Source organism: Diabrotica virgifera, chromosome 1, assembly GCF_917563875.1.
Source record: "Diabrotica virgifera virgifera chromosome 1, PGI_DIABVI_V3a".
Classification (NCBI taxonomy): domain Eukaryota; kingdom Metazoa; phylum Arthropoda; class Insecta; order Coleoptera; family Chrysomelidae; genus Diabrotica; species Diabrotica virgifera.
The window spans coordinates 186,526,762-186,544,118 of record NC_065443.1 but is presented as its reverse complement, the minus strand read 5'-3'; the positions used below and the strand labels follow the sequence as shown (position 1 = coordinate 186,544,118).

General features: G+C 34.4%; 1 protein-coding gene across 2 annotated transcripts in view; it reads left to right on the top strand.

The window, feature by feature from the left end:
* The window catches only part of LOC126878982 (vitamin K-dependent gamma-carboxylase), a 260,299-nt gene that overhangs the window by 86,528 nt on the left and 156,414 nt on the right, over window positions 1–17,357 (top strand). For both annotated transcript variants that reach the window (XM_050641846.1, XM_050641845.1), the window contains exon 6: window positions 8,668–8,831. In XM_050641846.1, coding sequence (XP_050497803.1) covers window positions 8,668–8,831 — 164 coding nt within the window. The remainder of the gene's footprint in view (window positions 1–8,667; window positions 8,832–17,357) is intronic.

Sequence of the window (17,357 nt, the reverse complement as noted above, 5' to 3'; positions counted from 1 at the left end):
AGATACAAAAAAATATGTAACAAAAATTTGGAAAAATGGATTTATCCGCATTATGAACAATACGATGAACATACATACCGAATTAAAAATATGAACACTTATTTATTGGATACGTACTCAGAGGTCATAATAAATTATTATACAATGTAAAAATAAAATATTTCATTCTTATCTAATATCAGACGACGCCTTCGCTCCGAAATTAATTACAATTGAGCAATTATCTAGATTTTGAGAATAGCAACCTTTCATAAAATAATCTTCTTGTGTTGTGTGTATAACAATATCGCATTGAAACTTTTAAAGAAGTATGTCGCCTATAAGGTGATAAAAATATAATACAAATACCATATTCACTGTTACGGACAACCACTCAATTGTTTTTCCTTATCCATATCGTAAAGACTAAACGTCCTACTTTTTGCAGGGTGTGCAATTAGATATTAGATCAATCGGCCAAACAAAATTTTTTGCTGAAAAAGCACCAGATAAGATAATGCCTGGCTACAATATATAGCCTATTCGCGCACGGTAAAATGTTAAAAAAACCTTCAAATTTCAAAAAAAGAGATATTTATTATTATATAAAAAGAGATATTAGCCGATGTGTGATTTGGCCATTGTTTTTTTATTGTTAATGAAGAACTCATGAGAGGATGGGTGGTCGGGCTGCATTAACCCTTAAATGCCCGTGATATGAAAATAACCATAAATGCCCATGTGGGGTCTCCTAGGGACCCCACTAAAATTTTCAATTTAGTAACGTCATTTAGCACTGACTAAAAGGAAAATACGGTTAAAAATAATTTTAAGCATATTTGAATAATTTTTATTTATTTTTCATACAAAATTAACGGCTTGTCTAGAAACAAATTATTTTCAATTCGAACAAAATTAAAATTAAATAATAATATATGCATATAACTTTTAGTTGCAATTTTTACATACAATAGTTTTTTCTTCTTTTCTGTGCATCTGGCATATAAATTTTTTGCAAAAAGAGCAAACGGTATTCACTTTTCTGTCACAGTTTCGCGGACACTGGTAACAACGAGCACGTTTCTTAGCTGAATGGACGGATTGAGTTGCAACTTCGGTAGTTGGGTTTACCATTGGTATGCCACAATCTTTTAGAGCAGATTTTACATAGGCTTTATGTTTTATATATTTCGCTCTTTTTTCCATGTTGTTTCGAGCAAGCTCAGCCCCTAATTGTAACAGGAAAATACGTCTTCGTGAAAAATTATTTTTCTTCCAATCAGGATTTTTTTCAATGTACAAAATATAGGCATTTAGTGCACATATGTCTATAATATTCATAAAGAGCCTGAATGGCCAACGAGCAGTTCTTCTTTTACAGGAATATTCCCTAATCAGTTTGTCGGCATTATCAACACCACCCTTGGTATTATTATAGTCTAAAATCATCAAGGGTTTGTTTTGAGAGTCTTGACAAATTATATCACTATCGTGTTGACTTGAAAGAAGATGTACCATCCTGTGTATTTTAGGTATGTACGAAACCATAGCTAATTCTTTAGTAAAAGCAAATATTGACGACTCCGCAGGTCTTTTTGTCAAACTTAGTTGTGGTGGTGTATCAGGTTTATTTTTGCGGACGGTCCCAAGTAAAGTAAGGTTTTTAGATAAAAGATATTGAGCAAGAGGAACACTGGTAAAAAAGTTGTCAGTTGTAATTCCTCTCCAACTGCCATGATATGGTTCCACCAGATCTTTCACAACACGAAATCCCTGATTTTTCTCTATTGTACCACCTGGTAGTTTTCCAAGGTACACCTGAAGTTTTGATAAATAAGATGTTTTAACATCCGCGGCAGCCCAAATTTTTATCCCATAGCGGCAAGGTTTTGATTTTATATATTGTCTAAAAGGACACTTTCCTCTAAAACTCACTAACTGTTCGTCAACGGTTATATGTTCGTATGGTTCAAAGGCTTTGTCACAGTTAGAGACGAACATGTCCCAAATTACTCGTATCGCCGCTAACTTATCCTGTTCCTTCCGCTCCACCCTGGTCACTTTGTCATCAAACCTCAAGAAACTCGATAATTCTTCAAATCGGTTCCTAGCTAATGCGGCTGTAAAAAATGACCGGCGTATTGAGGTGTCTGTAGACCATATCTCTCGTGTCGATTCTTTCCCACACCTTAAAGCACCAGCTTTGATAAGTGCTCCTAAAAAGCTATCCAGTTCATTGTTGGTAAGTACCGTCCACTCTTTTTTGTTATTCGGATGTTTTTCGTTCCACTCTTGATAACGCCTAACAGCTTCTTCATTAGTATGAAGGCATATGACATTCTTCATCTCTTCGGTCAAAAATAAATTGAAATAGTCTAAAAACGTGTTGGAATTTTTACTATAGTTTGTTAAGCCTGGATGTACATTTATAATATTTTTTTGTTGCCTCTTGGATCTCACAAAAGGTAGGCTATTCCACTGCATTCCAGATTTGGATGTATATGTTAGACCACTAACCTCACTAATATTATCGTCCACTTCGGTAGGTTCTGCATCTGATTCCTCGTCACTGTTGACTTCTAAATTGTCCTCAGTTTCCGAAACATTTTCCTCAAAAACATCTTGCTCTTCGCTATCTGATTCGTCGGTAATCTCATAGTCGAAATCGGAGTCTGATATCCCTTCTTCTATATTTCGGATAATTTTTTCATGTTCTTGGTCGCTTATTGTCATTTTCATTCTCTTACGGTCCATTTTTCAATGTAAACTGACGAAAAATGTTAAAAATAATAAAAATATTCTGGTGCCTCTAAATGCCCAATCGGGGTCACAGCGAGACCCCACTTATCTAAATCTCTCTTACAGACCACTGCACCTCACGAATGTTCGTGGTATACTAACAGAAAACGTAGGAGACACGTCCACACAAATACCTGATTGCGCGGTTGCCAAATGTTTCAAATAAAGATATTATAGCCAAAAATGTATGTCTGGGGTCCCATAGTGACCCCGATTGGGCATTTAAGGGTTAAGAACTAAAAACAATGTTTTTTAAAATGAAATAAACAAATTACTTATCGACAACTGATAAATATAGTTTAAACTTCAGTTTAGGCACTTCGAGATTTCGAAAATAATATTTTTTTCCATCTACCTCTACCGAAAGTATAGTTTTCCGGACTTGATTGTAGGGAGCAAAGTTGTACTTTTCCTCCCTAGGGAGGAAAAGTAAAAGTAACGTCATATGTCATTCATGAAATATAACTTATTGACGCCCTGTATAATATCTATTTTCTATTACGTAAGTATCTATACATTTTAACATTTATTTATAAAACACTCTGTATTTTGCAGAATGGTAAAAAACAGTAAATGGTTATTTTGATTTAACAATGTTTACATTAATAATTTGACTTATATTTGACAGTTGACAGTTATATTGTACCTACTTGTTCGATTTAGTTCTAATAAATTTTGTTGGTTAGTTACATAAAATAAATAAGTAAGAATGAAAAAATGACTTGTTATAAGGTGGGAAAACCATATGTATAACATGGGAGTAATGAGTAATGCCTTTTCCTCCCTTGGATGATTACTGCCCTCCGCTACGCATCGGGCAGTAATCTTCATTCTCGGGAGGAAAAGTAGCACTTCCTCCCTTGTTATACAAATAGCTATTACTTGTGTTTTTGAGCCTTGAACATCGTCATTTTTCGATTTTTTTCAGTTTTAAATTGTTTATAACTCGGAAACGAATAACTTTAGACAAAAACTACAAAGACCTTTTTTGTTCCATATGATTCAAAGAACCTAAAATAAGTCTGCCAGGGCTGAAACAATTGATTTTTATAATTTGTTTTTTTTTTTTTAAATAAATATAGAAATAACTCAGAAATTACGGCATTTCGGTGTAGGAAATATTACATGAACATTAATTAGTAGTTATTATGGTTCAAAATGCAATAATATACTGGGTGTTCTATTCGAAATACTAAAGTTCATTATGTTTCCAAAAAAACGCAAGATCTGGTAACAATCTGTAATTACCACTATAATATTGGCCGCATTAGAAGACCTTTACTCACCAAATTCTATAAAAATCGTTCAAGTCGTTTCCGAGATATTTGAGGCGTTCCATACATAAAACTCACTCTGTATAAATGGTATATAATTAAACTGCGTGTATTACTTTGTACTAATTCTTGTAAAAAAAAGTCAATCTTAAAATTTTCAACTAATAGCAAACAAAAATTTTCAACTAATAATAGTGTCAAAGCTATTGCGTACTGTGCTGTAATTTAATTTGTATTTTTTTATTTTTTATTTTAATAAATGGCAAATTGTAGAACTCTTTTATTCCATTTCATTTCATATACCTAATGTGAGAGTCCATCAATCCCTTTCTAGACAGATAATGTTCTTTAAAATACAGTCTAGATAAGTTTAGGTCATTTGTTTGATTTTTTGTGTTTTCACCATATTTTAGCACATGTCAGGTTATTAAATGCAAACGTTTATTAAGAAACAGACTGACTCCCGTGGGACATGGTAGATAGCCCAGTTAGTTAGAGTATAGGCAGGGATAGTTTAGATCGTGGGTTCAAACCCACCTAATGTGAGTTGTTTATTAATAAATAGCAATATGCTAGTGGGTAACTGCGAGACTTGCAAGACTCTTGCTGCAAGACCAAGACCAAGACCAAGACTGGGAGTGCAATACCAAGACCAAGACCAGTTGTACTGGTGCAAGACCAAGACCAAGACTGTCCAAGTCTCGTCTTGGTCTTGCATTTGGGCAACACTAGTTTCGGGCAATGATTATAAGTATTCGATGCTGTTGATTTGAGTTGACTTTTTTAGTGGTCCTAAGTTTATTTATTAGACCAATTTTTTTTGGGTTTAGCCTATTTTGAGTTTGTTTTTTTTTGTCAACCCAGTTTTTTTAAATCACTTTGATAGTTCTAGTACTATAGTTGATTGACGCAATAAGAATTTTTATTATTCTTTATTTTAATTTTATCTTTTTTGTAGTTTTGCTGACGAATGATGAATATTTTTCTTTATTATTTGATAACGACCGTATTGGATTCAATGATCATCTGTAAGGTGATTGTCAATTTCTTAATGGTTCCTTATGTTCTTGTCCATCTGTGTTTTGACCTTATTAGTTCTCATGGCTAGGATGATGAGTTGGGATTTGTCCGCCATGAGGTAATCTCACGAGAGGAACGGTTAGGACAATGATCTGGGATTTGCCCACTAAGTGACCTGTTGAGCTTATGAGAGGGACAGTTAGGTCGATGAGATTTGGATTCGTCCGCTGGTAAACTCTTAAACTTTTAAGGAAGATAAACATTAGTTCTCTTTTGTAAATATTTCTTCTCTTTTGCCTATCTTCTTGCCATTAAAATTGAGATGTTATTTTTTTTGCCAAGTGCAATTCAATCAGGTACTAAGAATGTTTTGCTGTTCAGTCTCTACTGCTATATTTCTGGTATGTGTTACATTCAAAATCACATTTTTTTATTAGACTACGGATTGTAATGACTTTTCTTTTCCTTTGGAGGATGATAAGGATTTTTTTTCCTTTGTGATGACTTTTTTAAGAAATACTGCTGCCATGATTCTTTTTTGTTTGTTCCCTTTGAAACATCAGTTCACAACTTCTTCTCCTTCTTTCCTCTTAATTGCCACAATGCTCTGTCCGACAAAATACATGAGACGTTTTCGTAATCTGACGTTCCAAATTTTTAAACTGTTCCACAATTAAAACTTCCCCTGTTCCAGTGTTCCCGTACATCAAAGTTTGACCGACTAGACATCGTTAAGCTATTAACAAATTTTCAGCTTGCTATTAATCAACTTTCTTTTTGGTAAGCGGGATCCAGTCCTAATATGGGATGGCATCCGAAAAATATTTCGAGTACATAGCAGTTAGTAAAATTTAGTAAATGACTTTTTAATCTGAAATAAGTTGTTTTATGTTCTAAAGTTCTAAACAAACAACTGATTAATAAAAATCTGTCTTTAAAGATTATGCATACATCTGCGTTTTAAGAAATAATCAATGGACAATCATTTATTAGTGGATTACAATGGTATAATCTACTTAGAAAAAACTGTAACGAAAGTGTGATTGATATAGGGTGTCAAAGAATTGCATTGAATAGCTTATTGTAGACTAAGACTTTTTTCTATGGATGCTATACAATGTGCAACTTCTCTCACTACTTACATATATTCAAAACGAACAATTTCTCAGGCAGTGAGAAAAGTCGGCCATTGCAGTGAGAAATATTTTTTCTCACGGGTTCACCGCCGGTTTACATACATATGATCGCCATTTCCATGGTAACATGCACAATACAAACACAATTATTTTTGTCAAACAAAATGTGTTCAAACTTGTCAAAACTTATCAAACATTACCTTTTAAGACTGTTCAACTGTGAATTATAAGTTTAAATAAATAAGGTATATAAATATTAAGAATATTAAATACCTATGTGTATATGTATCTTATTTCAATTTAGGCATATAATATACTTAAAGGCACCTAAATTATTTAATTTTGAAGTTTGAACTCTTGACAAAAACGCATCCATAGAAAAAGTACAGAGTACAACACTAGAGAAAATGACATATTTCTCTCTCGCTTGATTTGCGGCACTCGCCTCGTGCCTCGGCTCGTGCCAACAAACTTCTGCGCTTGTGAGAAATATATCTTTTTTCTCTCTTGTTGTACAATATAATATAATAAGTCGGAAGCAAATTTTATTTAAAAAGTAGCTTCTTTTCCAGTCAGTGGCGCACAACTCCCCTACATGCGACACTATATAAACGAAATTTTCGATTTTCTAAATCTGACTGAATTGAAAATTGGGCCAAATCTCATCTTAAAGTTTACAAAAAGACTCGCCCATTCATATGTGAATTTAGTCGAAAGGTGTGGATTTTACGGCCCTTTCCAATTAGGGTCTGTTTTTCGTTCTCGTCCTCAAAACTCCCAAAAATTTTGAAAATTTAAATCTGACCTTTGGGGCTTCTGATAGTACTGACCATTAGCTTTCCAACACATGTCTAATTTTGAAAATCGGAGCTCCGAAATAGGACCGATTTTTTATTTAAAAAGGGGAAAATGTTTGTGGGTTTAGTATGTGTGGGTATATGTGTGGAAAAGTTACACCGATCTGAATTTTTTTTCTTTGTTTTAAGAGGGGGTCAGGGTCGGTTCAGAACCGGTGTAGTTTGTGACTTTTAATTACCCATAAGCCAGCTATGGGACTGGATAGTTATAAAACGGTATATTTTTTGAGGGCATATATCTTAGGTTCAAGGAGAAGCAGGAAAACTGTAAGTACGGCAAATCAAGAACGTTAAGTTAAGCTTTCAAATAGTGGCCATGTGGTCAGGATCAGACATACACACGACTCAGTATAGCCAAAAAACGGAAAAACTAAACATTGAAAATATTGGTTTTTCGACAATTACTCAAACATTTCAATCTACGAATTAGGCCAATAATTGAGCCTTTGTAGAAGGACTCTAGAGATTCTAGAACCTCATATCTAGGAAAATTCGAATTTTTAAGTTATAGGCTTTATAAATATGATCAAATCTATTTCTTATGGGGAAAAACGGTTTTTTAAGCTCAATAATTCCTGTAATACCTTAGTTATCAGTATCACACTTGACCTTGGATGCATCAGATACTACTAGTCAATACGTTTCAAACTTAGGTTTAGTAATGAAAATCGGTTAAGCCGTTTAGAAGTTATCGAGCTCCAAAATATAATCCGAGTTCATTTGTCGGCGATCCCAATATTTTTTTTCAATCTATTTTGAATAGAAAAAATATAATGTACATTTGATGAACACAAAGAGTATATTGAAAAAAAGATATCAGGAAGGCGTTGGGATATGAACTCGGATTGTCCTGTAACAAATTTAGTGTATTAACCACTGGATCAAAAGGGAGAACTTGGGAGAAATTGTGACATAGGCGACCATTTATAACGCTTAACGTGTTATCGGGAAACATTAAATTCAACGTCAAAAATTGAATACTTTGAAAAACTCCTGATACAAAAATAAAAAACCGCTAAACGCCGTAAAAATGAGTGGCGCATACAATATTCTAGCTACAAAAGAGCTGATATGAATACTACGTGGCGCGAAAATGTATTTTCATATTGATGGAAAATAAAATTCTAGTTTTATCTTGAAAGACTTTTCAATAATATTTGCTAAATTTGAAGTACGACGCGCTTCAAAAGAGCTTCAAAATGGAAACTGTATCAAAGTTACTCTTTTGTGGCGCGTTTTACTTCAAATTTAGCAAATATTATAGAAAAATCTTTCAAAATAAAACTAGCCTTTTATTTTCCATCAAAATGAAAATTCATTTTCGCGCTGCGTAATAAGCATATCAGCTCTTTTGTATGTGCCACTCATTGTCAGCCACGTGCTGAAATATTGTATGTGCCACTCACTTTTGAGTACTCTTGTATCAGGAGTTTTTCAAAGTTTTTTATAAATTAAATGTTTGACGTTGAATGTAATGTTTCTCGATAACACGTTAAGCGTTATAAATGGTCGCCTATGTCGCAATTTTTTCCAAATGATCCAGTAGTTACTACACTAAACTTTTACACGATATTGACAAATAATAATATTAATTCGTTTCAGTTTGGTTTTGTATCCAGAACAGATTGCATATTTTATTGTCCACTGGTTTGGGTTTTTATTGGACTTAACAATAGGATTTTGGATGCTTATAGATGTTACGAGACCAGTTGCATTCCTATTTTGTGCTAGTTTTCACTTAATGAATTCCCGACTATTCAGTATAGGTAAGAGTTATGTAAGATTCTACTAAGATACTAGTTTGAGATATATTCATAAGAACGCTTTTATAATCTTACACATAGCCTGGTTTTTATCCATGTGTGTATTCAGTTTATTCCAGCGTTTTATACAAGATTTAAGTCTGTTTAATTATTATGCATCTCCTCTGCTATATTATGAATGTATGTATATTAGGGTGGTTCAAGATCCTATGTGAAAAAATCAAGTTGAATGTAAAAGGCAAGGGACCCCCCAATTATTTTCTAATTGATAAAAGAAGTAAGAACCCAAAATATGAAAGCCATAAGTCACTTGGAAGGCAGTGCTCAATACTGTTTAAATAATGAAAACAAGAATATTTTTATCGATTTTTGAAAAAATTACAAGACATGTTGGGATACAAAAACCTAATTTATTTGTTTATTTTACATTGGAACCCATGTTTAAAATAAGTACATTTTACACTGAAGGCCATAATAAAAATGAACTCTTTAAATTTTGTCTTTGGAAATTCATGGTTTCTGTAGACTTTCTAGAACGGCCTTCTTTGTTGGCTCAGTCGGGACTTGTTTTCGATTAGCCTCTACAATCTGCAGTAACAGCTGTTTTTCGTCCTCATCATTTGTTATGAGTTTGTTAAAATCTTGAAATAGTTTTACACCTCTTTCTGCGATGTCATTGACCACTTTGATTTTATTTACTGTATTTTTTGCCTCTTTAAATTCTGGGTCCTGTTCCCATTCACTTGGGTGCTTGTTTAAAAAGCTTTGCATAATGTTCAGCTTAGTAAACAACAAACATTGTTCTACTATTAGCAAAATCTGCCAATTCACATTCATCGTTTAGGAAATCGGCATTTCCTCTAATCATCCTTGGCGGTGCCTGGACAGACATCTTATTCACTATGCTCACTTTGTTTTCAAGGCTCACTTTATTGGAAAAAAGTGATAACCCGACCATTTCGTCAGATAGGTACCACAAATGTGGCTGCAAGGCTTTTTTGATAGTTTTAGCTATATCTTCATCAATGACGCTGTATTTCCCAGCCTCTTTCCAAAAAATTTGGTCGTTGAAAGCTGCATTGGCGCTGATTGGAGCCTCAACCCAGTTTTTCCCCTACAAAAGTGTACCGAAACGGATAAATCGGTCTAAGTTTTCTTTCTCCTTGTTTGTGAGATGGTAAACTCCTTGACCTAGGAAAAGGTACAACTTATATGCATAAATAAGCTTAGCCATCCACCGAGCGTGGTGTATAGGCCCAGGTGCTCTCCAGTGAATTTTTTCTATTGGTTGTCCCAACACCAACAGCGTCAGTTCAATAAGTTCGAGGTAGTTATCTCGAGGCTGGTTTTTCTTACTAATATGATGTAGCAAGGACTCGATGGCACTGTTTTTTAACTCGGCTTCTCCAAGAGGAAAAATTAATGGTGTGTAATCTGATCGATCAACTGCATTTCATGATTCCTTCAACCTTTTAAATATGGAAATTTCAGGAGAGCTTGAAAGTCCCAAACATAACGCAAATACTTTGCCCAAAATGATTTCCATTTTGTGCTGGCGACACGGCAGAAGTTCTTTATTCAGCTTATTTTCAAGGAAAGTGCATGCACCACTCTTAAGACCATTATTTACGGCTGTTGTGTCAAAGCCCATACCAATGACTTTATCATCGAGACCTCATGATTTAAGAGTTTTAAGTACTGCATCTCCAATGTTTAAACCTGTTCCACTAGCCAATTTTGGCACCCCCAGTAGTTTCTCATTTCCACCAGCATAGGAAACTAGCACTGGTAGTCTATCTACCTTTTGTGAACCTAAAATGTCGGGCAGGATTTTGTCCCAATGAACAACAATTGGTTCTTTGATATCTAAGTTTGATTTAATCTGTGTTGAAACATTCTGTCTTGCTGCGTCTCGTTTCCTTTTTACATAACTTCTTGAAAGCGGTAAATCCGCAGGATTTACCGCTTTCAAGTGCGGCAGCAATAGCAATGATAAGCTTAAGTGTTTTACGGAAATTTATGAAAACTAAATGTTGTTGAGCACTGCTTTCCATAAGTTCTAGAGTGTTAAGATTTGGCATAGTTTATTCTTTTATTAGATATAACAAAATGGGAGGGTCCCTAGGTCTCTAAAAAAAACTTGAGTTTTTTGGACCACCCTAATGTATATGTTTTTACGTATTATAACAGTTTTTCTAGAATCTGCTTCGGGAAATATGATTTAAACGAAGATGATTTAAATGCAAAATTAATACGTCGTTATTCAATACAGTGGAGTACTGAGCATGGTTCTGCGGAACCACGGATGGGCCTCGCAGGGACCCGCGCCTTTGAGCACACACTAGGAAATGTAACTGCTTAATAAACTTAAATTTTTGAGTAGGAACTTATAAATAAAAACGAAGAATACCTATTCATCAAACAATTTGAAAACAAAATTTATTAAGAAACACAGGGAACGCTTTTCTAAGATTCCTTACTCATTTTTACCTGCTTAAACCGAAGCCCATGTTTTAACACTTGTTTAACATCAACTAGCGACTGAAAGACGAATTAGTCGTTTTTATGCAAGTATTATTTTATTTTTATATTCAAATTGTAGTCTCATATCTTTAGTTCTCAAATTAATAAGCACATTAAATTGCATTTATATTATGTACTTTTAATCATATTTTGTGTCAATTTCATAAATAAAGGTAAATAATATTTATTTAACAATAAAGTACCGTAATTTGGGGTAACTTGAGACACTTTTTAACTTAAACCTGAAGTTTATTACATACCGAGAAAAAATTAATGTTCAAAAACTATTTGATAGGTATGATATGTTTATAGAATATTTCTGTTTATTTTGTCGTAAGTAGTTTTTTAAATTTTTTTATGTCTGTCTCAAGTTACACACTAGAATGGGGTAACTTGAGACAGCCGTATAAATTCAACAAGTGACTCAAATTACGCCTTCATAGAGTAACTGGGGACTTGGGGACACCGAAAATATAATTATAAAGTGTTATGTTAAATTGAGACATTCAGAATATTTTTTTGGTTAATAAAAAAGACAGAGAGCTCAAAACTTTTACTTAAAAATAATTAATTACAGCAATTTTAGTTCGGGTACTAAAAAAATACCTCTATTATTTAGGGCTTTAGGCGGTTTAATACCACCTAAAATGCCCTGCCAGCAATAATACAGTTCATCCTTAGGTTTGGGCCATTTCCAGTTTTCCGGTGAAGTCTTTGTCATTGCACTTATTATTGCGCCTTTACCGTCAATCTTTTCAATTACCCCAGGATAAAAATTTGAGTCATAACTAACTATGACAAAGCTTCCAAGTTGTTTAGTTATTGGCTGAAGAGGATGTTTTTCTTGATGAGAGTAAATATTATCCTGGTCATTAGTCTCTTCAGTATTGTCTTCAATATTGTCAATCTGTTTTGCTTGAAATGAATCCCAGTCATCATCTGAACTGTCGTCAAATACAACCTCATTGCAACTGTCTTCGTCACTTTCACTGGACATAATTACTTTACTTGTCTTTTGCCTTTTCTTACTGGATGATGGTTGTTCTTTATTTTTTTTTTTCTATTAATTGGCTTCTTTTCTTTTTTTCTGGCTTTGGTTTGTCTTCCAAAACTACTATATCCTCTTCACAGGTTCCTCAACCAGCACGGACATTCAATTTCTTTTTTGTTTGTTTTCTTAAACCATCTGTCTCTTTCTTTCTACATTCTTCTAAATATTCTTGAAATGTAGTTACCCAGGCAACGGTATTCTCACTTTCTTTGCCATCCTCTACTGCCTGTTTACTTGGAAGCCTCTTTAAGACCTCTCCTCGATTTAATGGAATTAATCCTGCTCCTTTAAATCCACTTATTACGTTTTGTGAAAGACTTTTCTCTCCCATTGCCTCCAGACATTTTTTTAATAAACGAGGAAATGTATCTTTTGGCACAGTTCCACGATTTTTTGTTTTCCAAGAATCTAAAGTTTCACGCCACTTAGTTTTAAAATTTTTTTCCGCCCACTTAAAACTAAGTGGCGTGAAACTTTAGATTCTTGGAAAACAAAAAATCGTGGAATTGTGCCAAAAGATACATTTCCTCGTTTATTAAAAAAATGTCTGGAGGCAATGGGAGAGAAAAGTCTTTCACAAAACGTAATAAGTGGATTTAAAGGAGCAGGATTAATTCCATTAAATCGAGGAGAGGTCTTAAAGAGGCTTCCAAGTAAACAGGCAGTAGAGGATGGCAAAGAAAGTGAGAATACCGTTGCCTGGGTAACTACATTTCAAGAATATTTAGAAGAATGTAGAAGGAAAGAGACAGATGGTTTAAGAAAACAAACAAAAAAGAAATTGAATGTCCGTGCTGGTAGAGGAATCTGTGAAGAGGATATAGTAATTTTGGAAGACAAACCAAAGCCAGAAAAAAAGAAAAGAAGCCAATTAATAGAAAAAAAAAATAAAGAACAACCATCATCCAGTAAGAAAAGGCAAAAGACAAGTAAAGTAATTATGTCTAGTGAAAGTGACGAAGACAGTTGCAATGAGGTTGTATTTGACGACAGTTCAGATGATGACTGGGATTCATTTCAAGCAAAACAGATTGACAATATTGAAGACAATACTGAAGAGACTAATGACCAGGATAATATTTACTCTCATCAAGAAAAACATCCTCTTCAGCCAATAACTAAACAACTTGGAAGCTTTTCAGAGGCGGCTTTACCTATTGTGCAGGGTGTGCGGTGCACACGGGCGCCTACATGTTGGGGGCGCCGAGCGCTAAAGAGCGGGTCCTTTACTTTGTTTCAACATAAAAAATAGGCTTTAAAACGATTAATGAAAAATTACATTGGCAATTAGGCGCAATTTATAGATTGCCGCCCACTCGTCTGTCCGTCCAACGCTCCAATGGACGGGCGCCAATCTTTTGATTCGTTTGAAGACATATCGACAATGATTTCGAAATAGTTTGTGGAGCCTATAAAGGTCAAATTGCTTGTGACTTGCCGGGCATTTTCAAAGGCGTTTGTACACGTGTCGCGGGGTAATTTTGCGAAATAAGCGTTGACGGAATGGATTATGTCGTATTATATTTAAGTTAACATGTAAATATAAAGTAAAGCGGCTTTTCTTTTGATTAAAATTATTTAAAAGGAAGATTTCCTTTTATTACCACCACAATTATTGCGACTTTCAGCGGAGTCAGAGCTTCTCAAAAATTATCCGTATTAACAATTTGCTGTTGGTTTTTTTAGTAATACTGAAAATACGTAGTTCATCCTAGATTAGATTCGGGTAGGTTGATCTGACCCTGTGAATACCTATTGGCTCCCGACATAATTTATATTGCACTATTTGCATCTGGATTTCTGTGTACATTATAAGCGTACATAACACCCTCTGTACCCTATGTACTAGTACTAGGTAGGTACCTATTCGACTATTCCATTTTGACTGCGCGTCTACCAAATAGTTATCGGGCCCACATATAAAATTATTATTTATGACCACACCGTCGAAACTTTTTGTACTTGTTATTTGGGTGGAATCGGACAAATTTGGATCTTTTCACATTATGATAGTGGGGCGTTTCTCTGCCAAGCTGTCACGAAGTTTTTAATTTTATGCAAGAAAAAAATTTATAACCACATTGGTCATTTTATTTTAATCAATGGTTTTTATCATATAAACAGCGAAAACAATTTTGTGGGACAAAAATATTGGGCCATATGACGCGTCGGACACGCTAAATATGTCAAATTTATGAAAATAATAAATTTATTACTACATGGCTAATTTTAACAAAATTTACCATAAAACATCTTTACAATAATGTGGTAACCTTGTCGGACAATTTTCACGTGGCTTATGTGCAGTCGGATGCGCCGAAGATGTCAATTTCCTGGAATTTTTTTATTTACAACCATTTTCCAACAAAAATAGGTTATAAGTAATTATATTCTAAATAAAAAAATCTAAGTGTCCGACAAAAATATTGGGGCAAATCGACAGTCAAACAAAAAATTTAATTTTTATTAGTAAACTATACTTTTAAACTATACTGGGTTCGTGCATCCTTTATCTTCACAACCATTTTTCCAACAAAAGTAGTAGGTTACAAGTAATTATATTCTTAAACAAAAAATGTAATTGTCTGACAAAAATGTTGGGGCAAACGAACAGAAAACTTAATTTTTTTAGGTTATCGACGTCCTTAAGAGGAGGCATTGTCAAAAAAAAAATTAAAACAGTTTTTCTCGGATACTTTTGAATCGATTTAGCTGAAAATTGGTACACACACTAAGTACAACATTTAAAAGAGCGTGACGTAGAGCTGTACCCAAAATTTTCCAAAAAAATTTCCGACAAGAGGGAAAATTTTGATCTGAAAATTTGTGTATATACTCCTTGAACAATGACAAACATCGTTCTGTAGTTTCTTTTCTCGAATTTTCAAAAAAAAATTCCGTAAAGAGGGAAACTTTCGAAAAATTTTTTGAAAATTTTGGACCCATTCTTTTTGTCCGACAAGTGATCCAATATGCATTACACATATGTAAAAAAACAGTACAAAATAAAAATGACATATGTGGTATGTACTAAATAAAAAAATTCCAGGAAATTGACATCCTCGGCGCATCCGACTGCGCATAAGCCCCGTGAAAATTGGCCTAATAGGTCTGGATCCCGCGTATGAAAAAAAAGTTGATTAATAGCAAGCTGAAAATTTTTTAATAGCTTAAGGGTGTCTAGTCGGATAAACTTTGATATATGGGAACACTGTAACAGGGGCAGTTTTAATTGTGGAACACGTTAAAAATTTGGAAAGGTCAGACCACGAAAACGGCACATTTATTTTGTCCGACAGAACAGACTTAAACTCTCCGAATAGAGATTAAACTCTCATGCAAAAATCAGACTGCTATTTATCACCTGTCATATTTCCTGTCATTTGACATATTCTACATGTTCCGCTCATTAAAACGCCCATTTGGTGATAAATAGCAGTCTGATTTTTGCATGAGAGTTTAATCTCTGTTCAGAGAGTTTAAGTCTGTTCTGTCGGACAAAATACATGTGCCGTTTTCGTGGTCTGACCGTTCCAAATTTTTAACCTGTTCCACAATTAAAACTTCCCCTGTTCCGGTGTTCCCATATATCAAAGTTTGTCCGACTAGACACCCTTAAGCTATTAACAAATTTTCAGCTTGCTATTAATCAACTTTTTTTTCATACGCGGGATCCAGACCTATAAAAGGTTACCACATTATTGTAAAAATGTTTTATGGTAGATTGTGTTAAAATTAGCCATGTGGTAATAAATTTATTATTTTCATAATTTTGACATATTTAGCGTGTCCGACGCGTCATATGGCCCAATATTTTTGTTCGACAAAATTGTTTTCGCTGTTTATACGATAAAAACCATTGATTAAAATAAAATGACCAATGTGGTTATAAATTTTTTTCTTGCATAAAATTGATAACTTCGTGACAGCTTGACAGACAAACGCCCCACTACCATAATGCGCCAAGCTCTAAATTTGTCCGACTACACCCAGATAACAAGTACAAAAAGTTTCGACGTTGTGGTCATTAATAATAATTTTATATGTGGGCCCAAGGACTAAAAGGGCGCCAGGGCATCAACTGCACACGGGCGCTACATGGGCTAGAGCCGCCTCTGGGAAAAATGCGACATCTAACGGCTGAGTAAGTCCAGTGCTATTTGGGGGAAGTAGGATGAAGATTATGTTGTTTTTTTTACATTCCTCTATTATATATGAGGATATATGGCTCGCCAAATTATCCCCAATCATTACTTTTTCTCTTCTTTATCTTGCTTCGAGAAATAAGGCAAGGCAATTTTTCGAAACCAATCTTCGAATATCTCTAAAGTGAACCACCCACTCTTACTTCTATTATAAACTGTCCCCTTAGGGCCATGTTCGGTCCAGGTATTATAAAGATTCTCAGCTTTGTATGTTACATATAGACGGAGAAGTGTCCCGTCTTCGGCAGCGGCAAACATTGCAGACGTACTTGACTTAGAAAAATCAATAATCCTTTCAGGATGTCGACACCCTCTTCTAACAACAACTTTTTTACGACCAGGATCGTCTGTCATATTTGTTTCATCATAATTAATGACAGAATGAGAAAGAACTCCCTCCATTGACTGATTTAACTTATCAAAGTAAATATTTATGGCGTTATGGTCGACTTTGCCTCGAGATCTCTTTATGTTTTGGCACATTTTATTACACAAAGTGTTCTGGAGACGCTTCAAGAAAGACATGACAAAATCTCTACCTGGCATGTTGTTTTTAAATATATGTTCATTTCTTCCAGAACGGTCGAGGAATGCTTTGACAATGAGTCTAATATCGTGTAGTGTGAGAGGAAAGCCCCAATCCCAGCTGAACATAGACACATTACTAAAGCATTTTGGTCAACTTCATTTAAAACAAATGGTCTACCGACCTTTCATGTGTTCTTTCCATTTATTGCTCTATTTATAGAA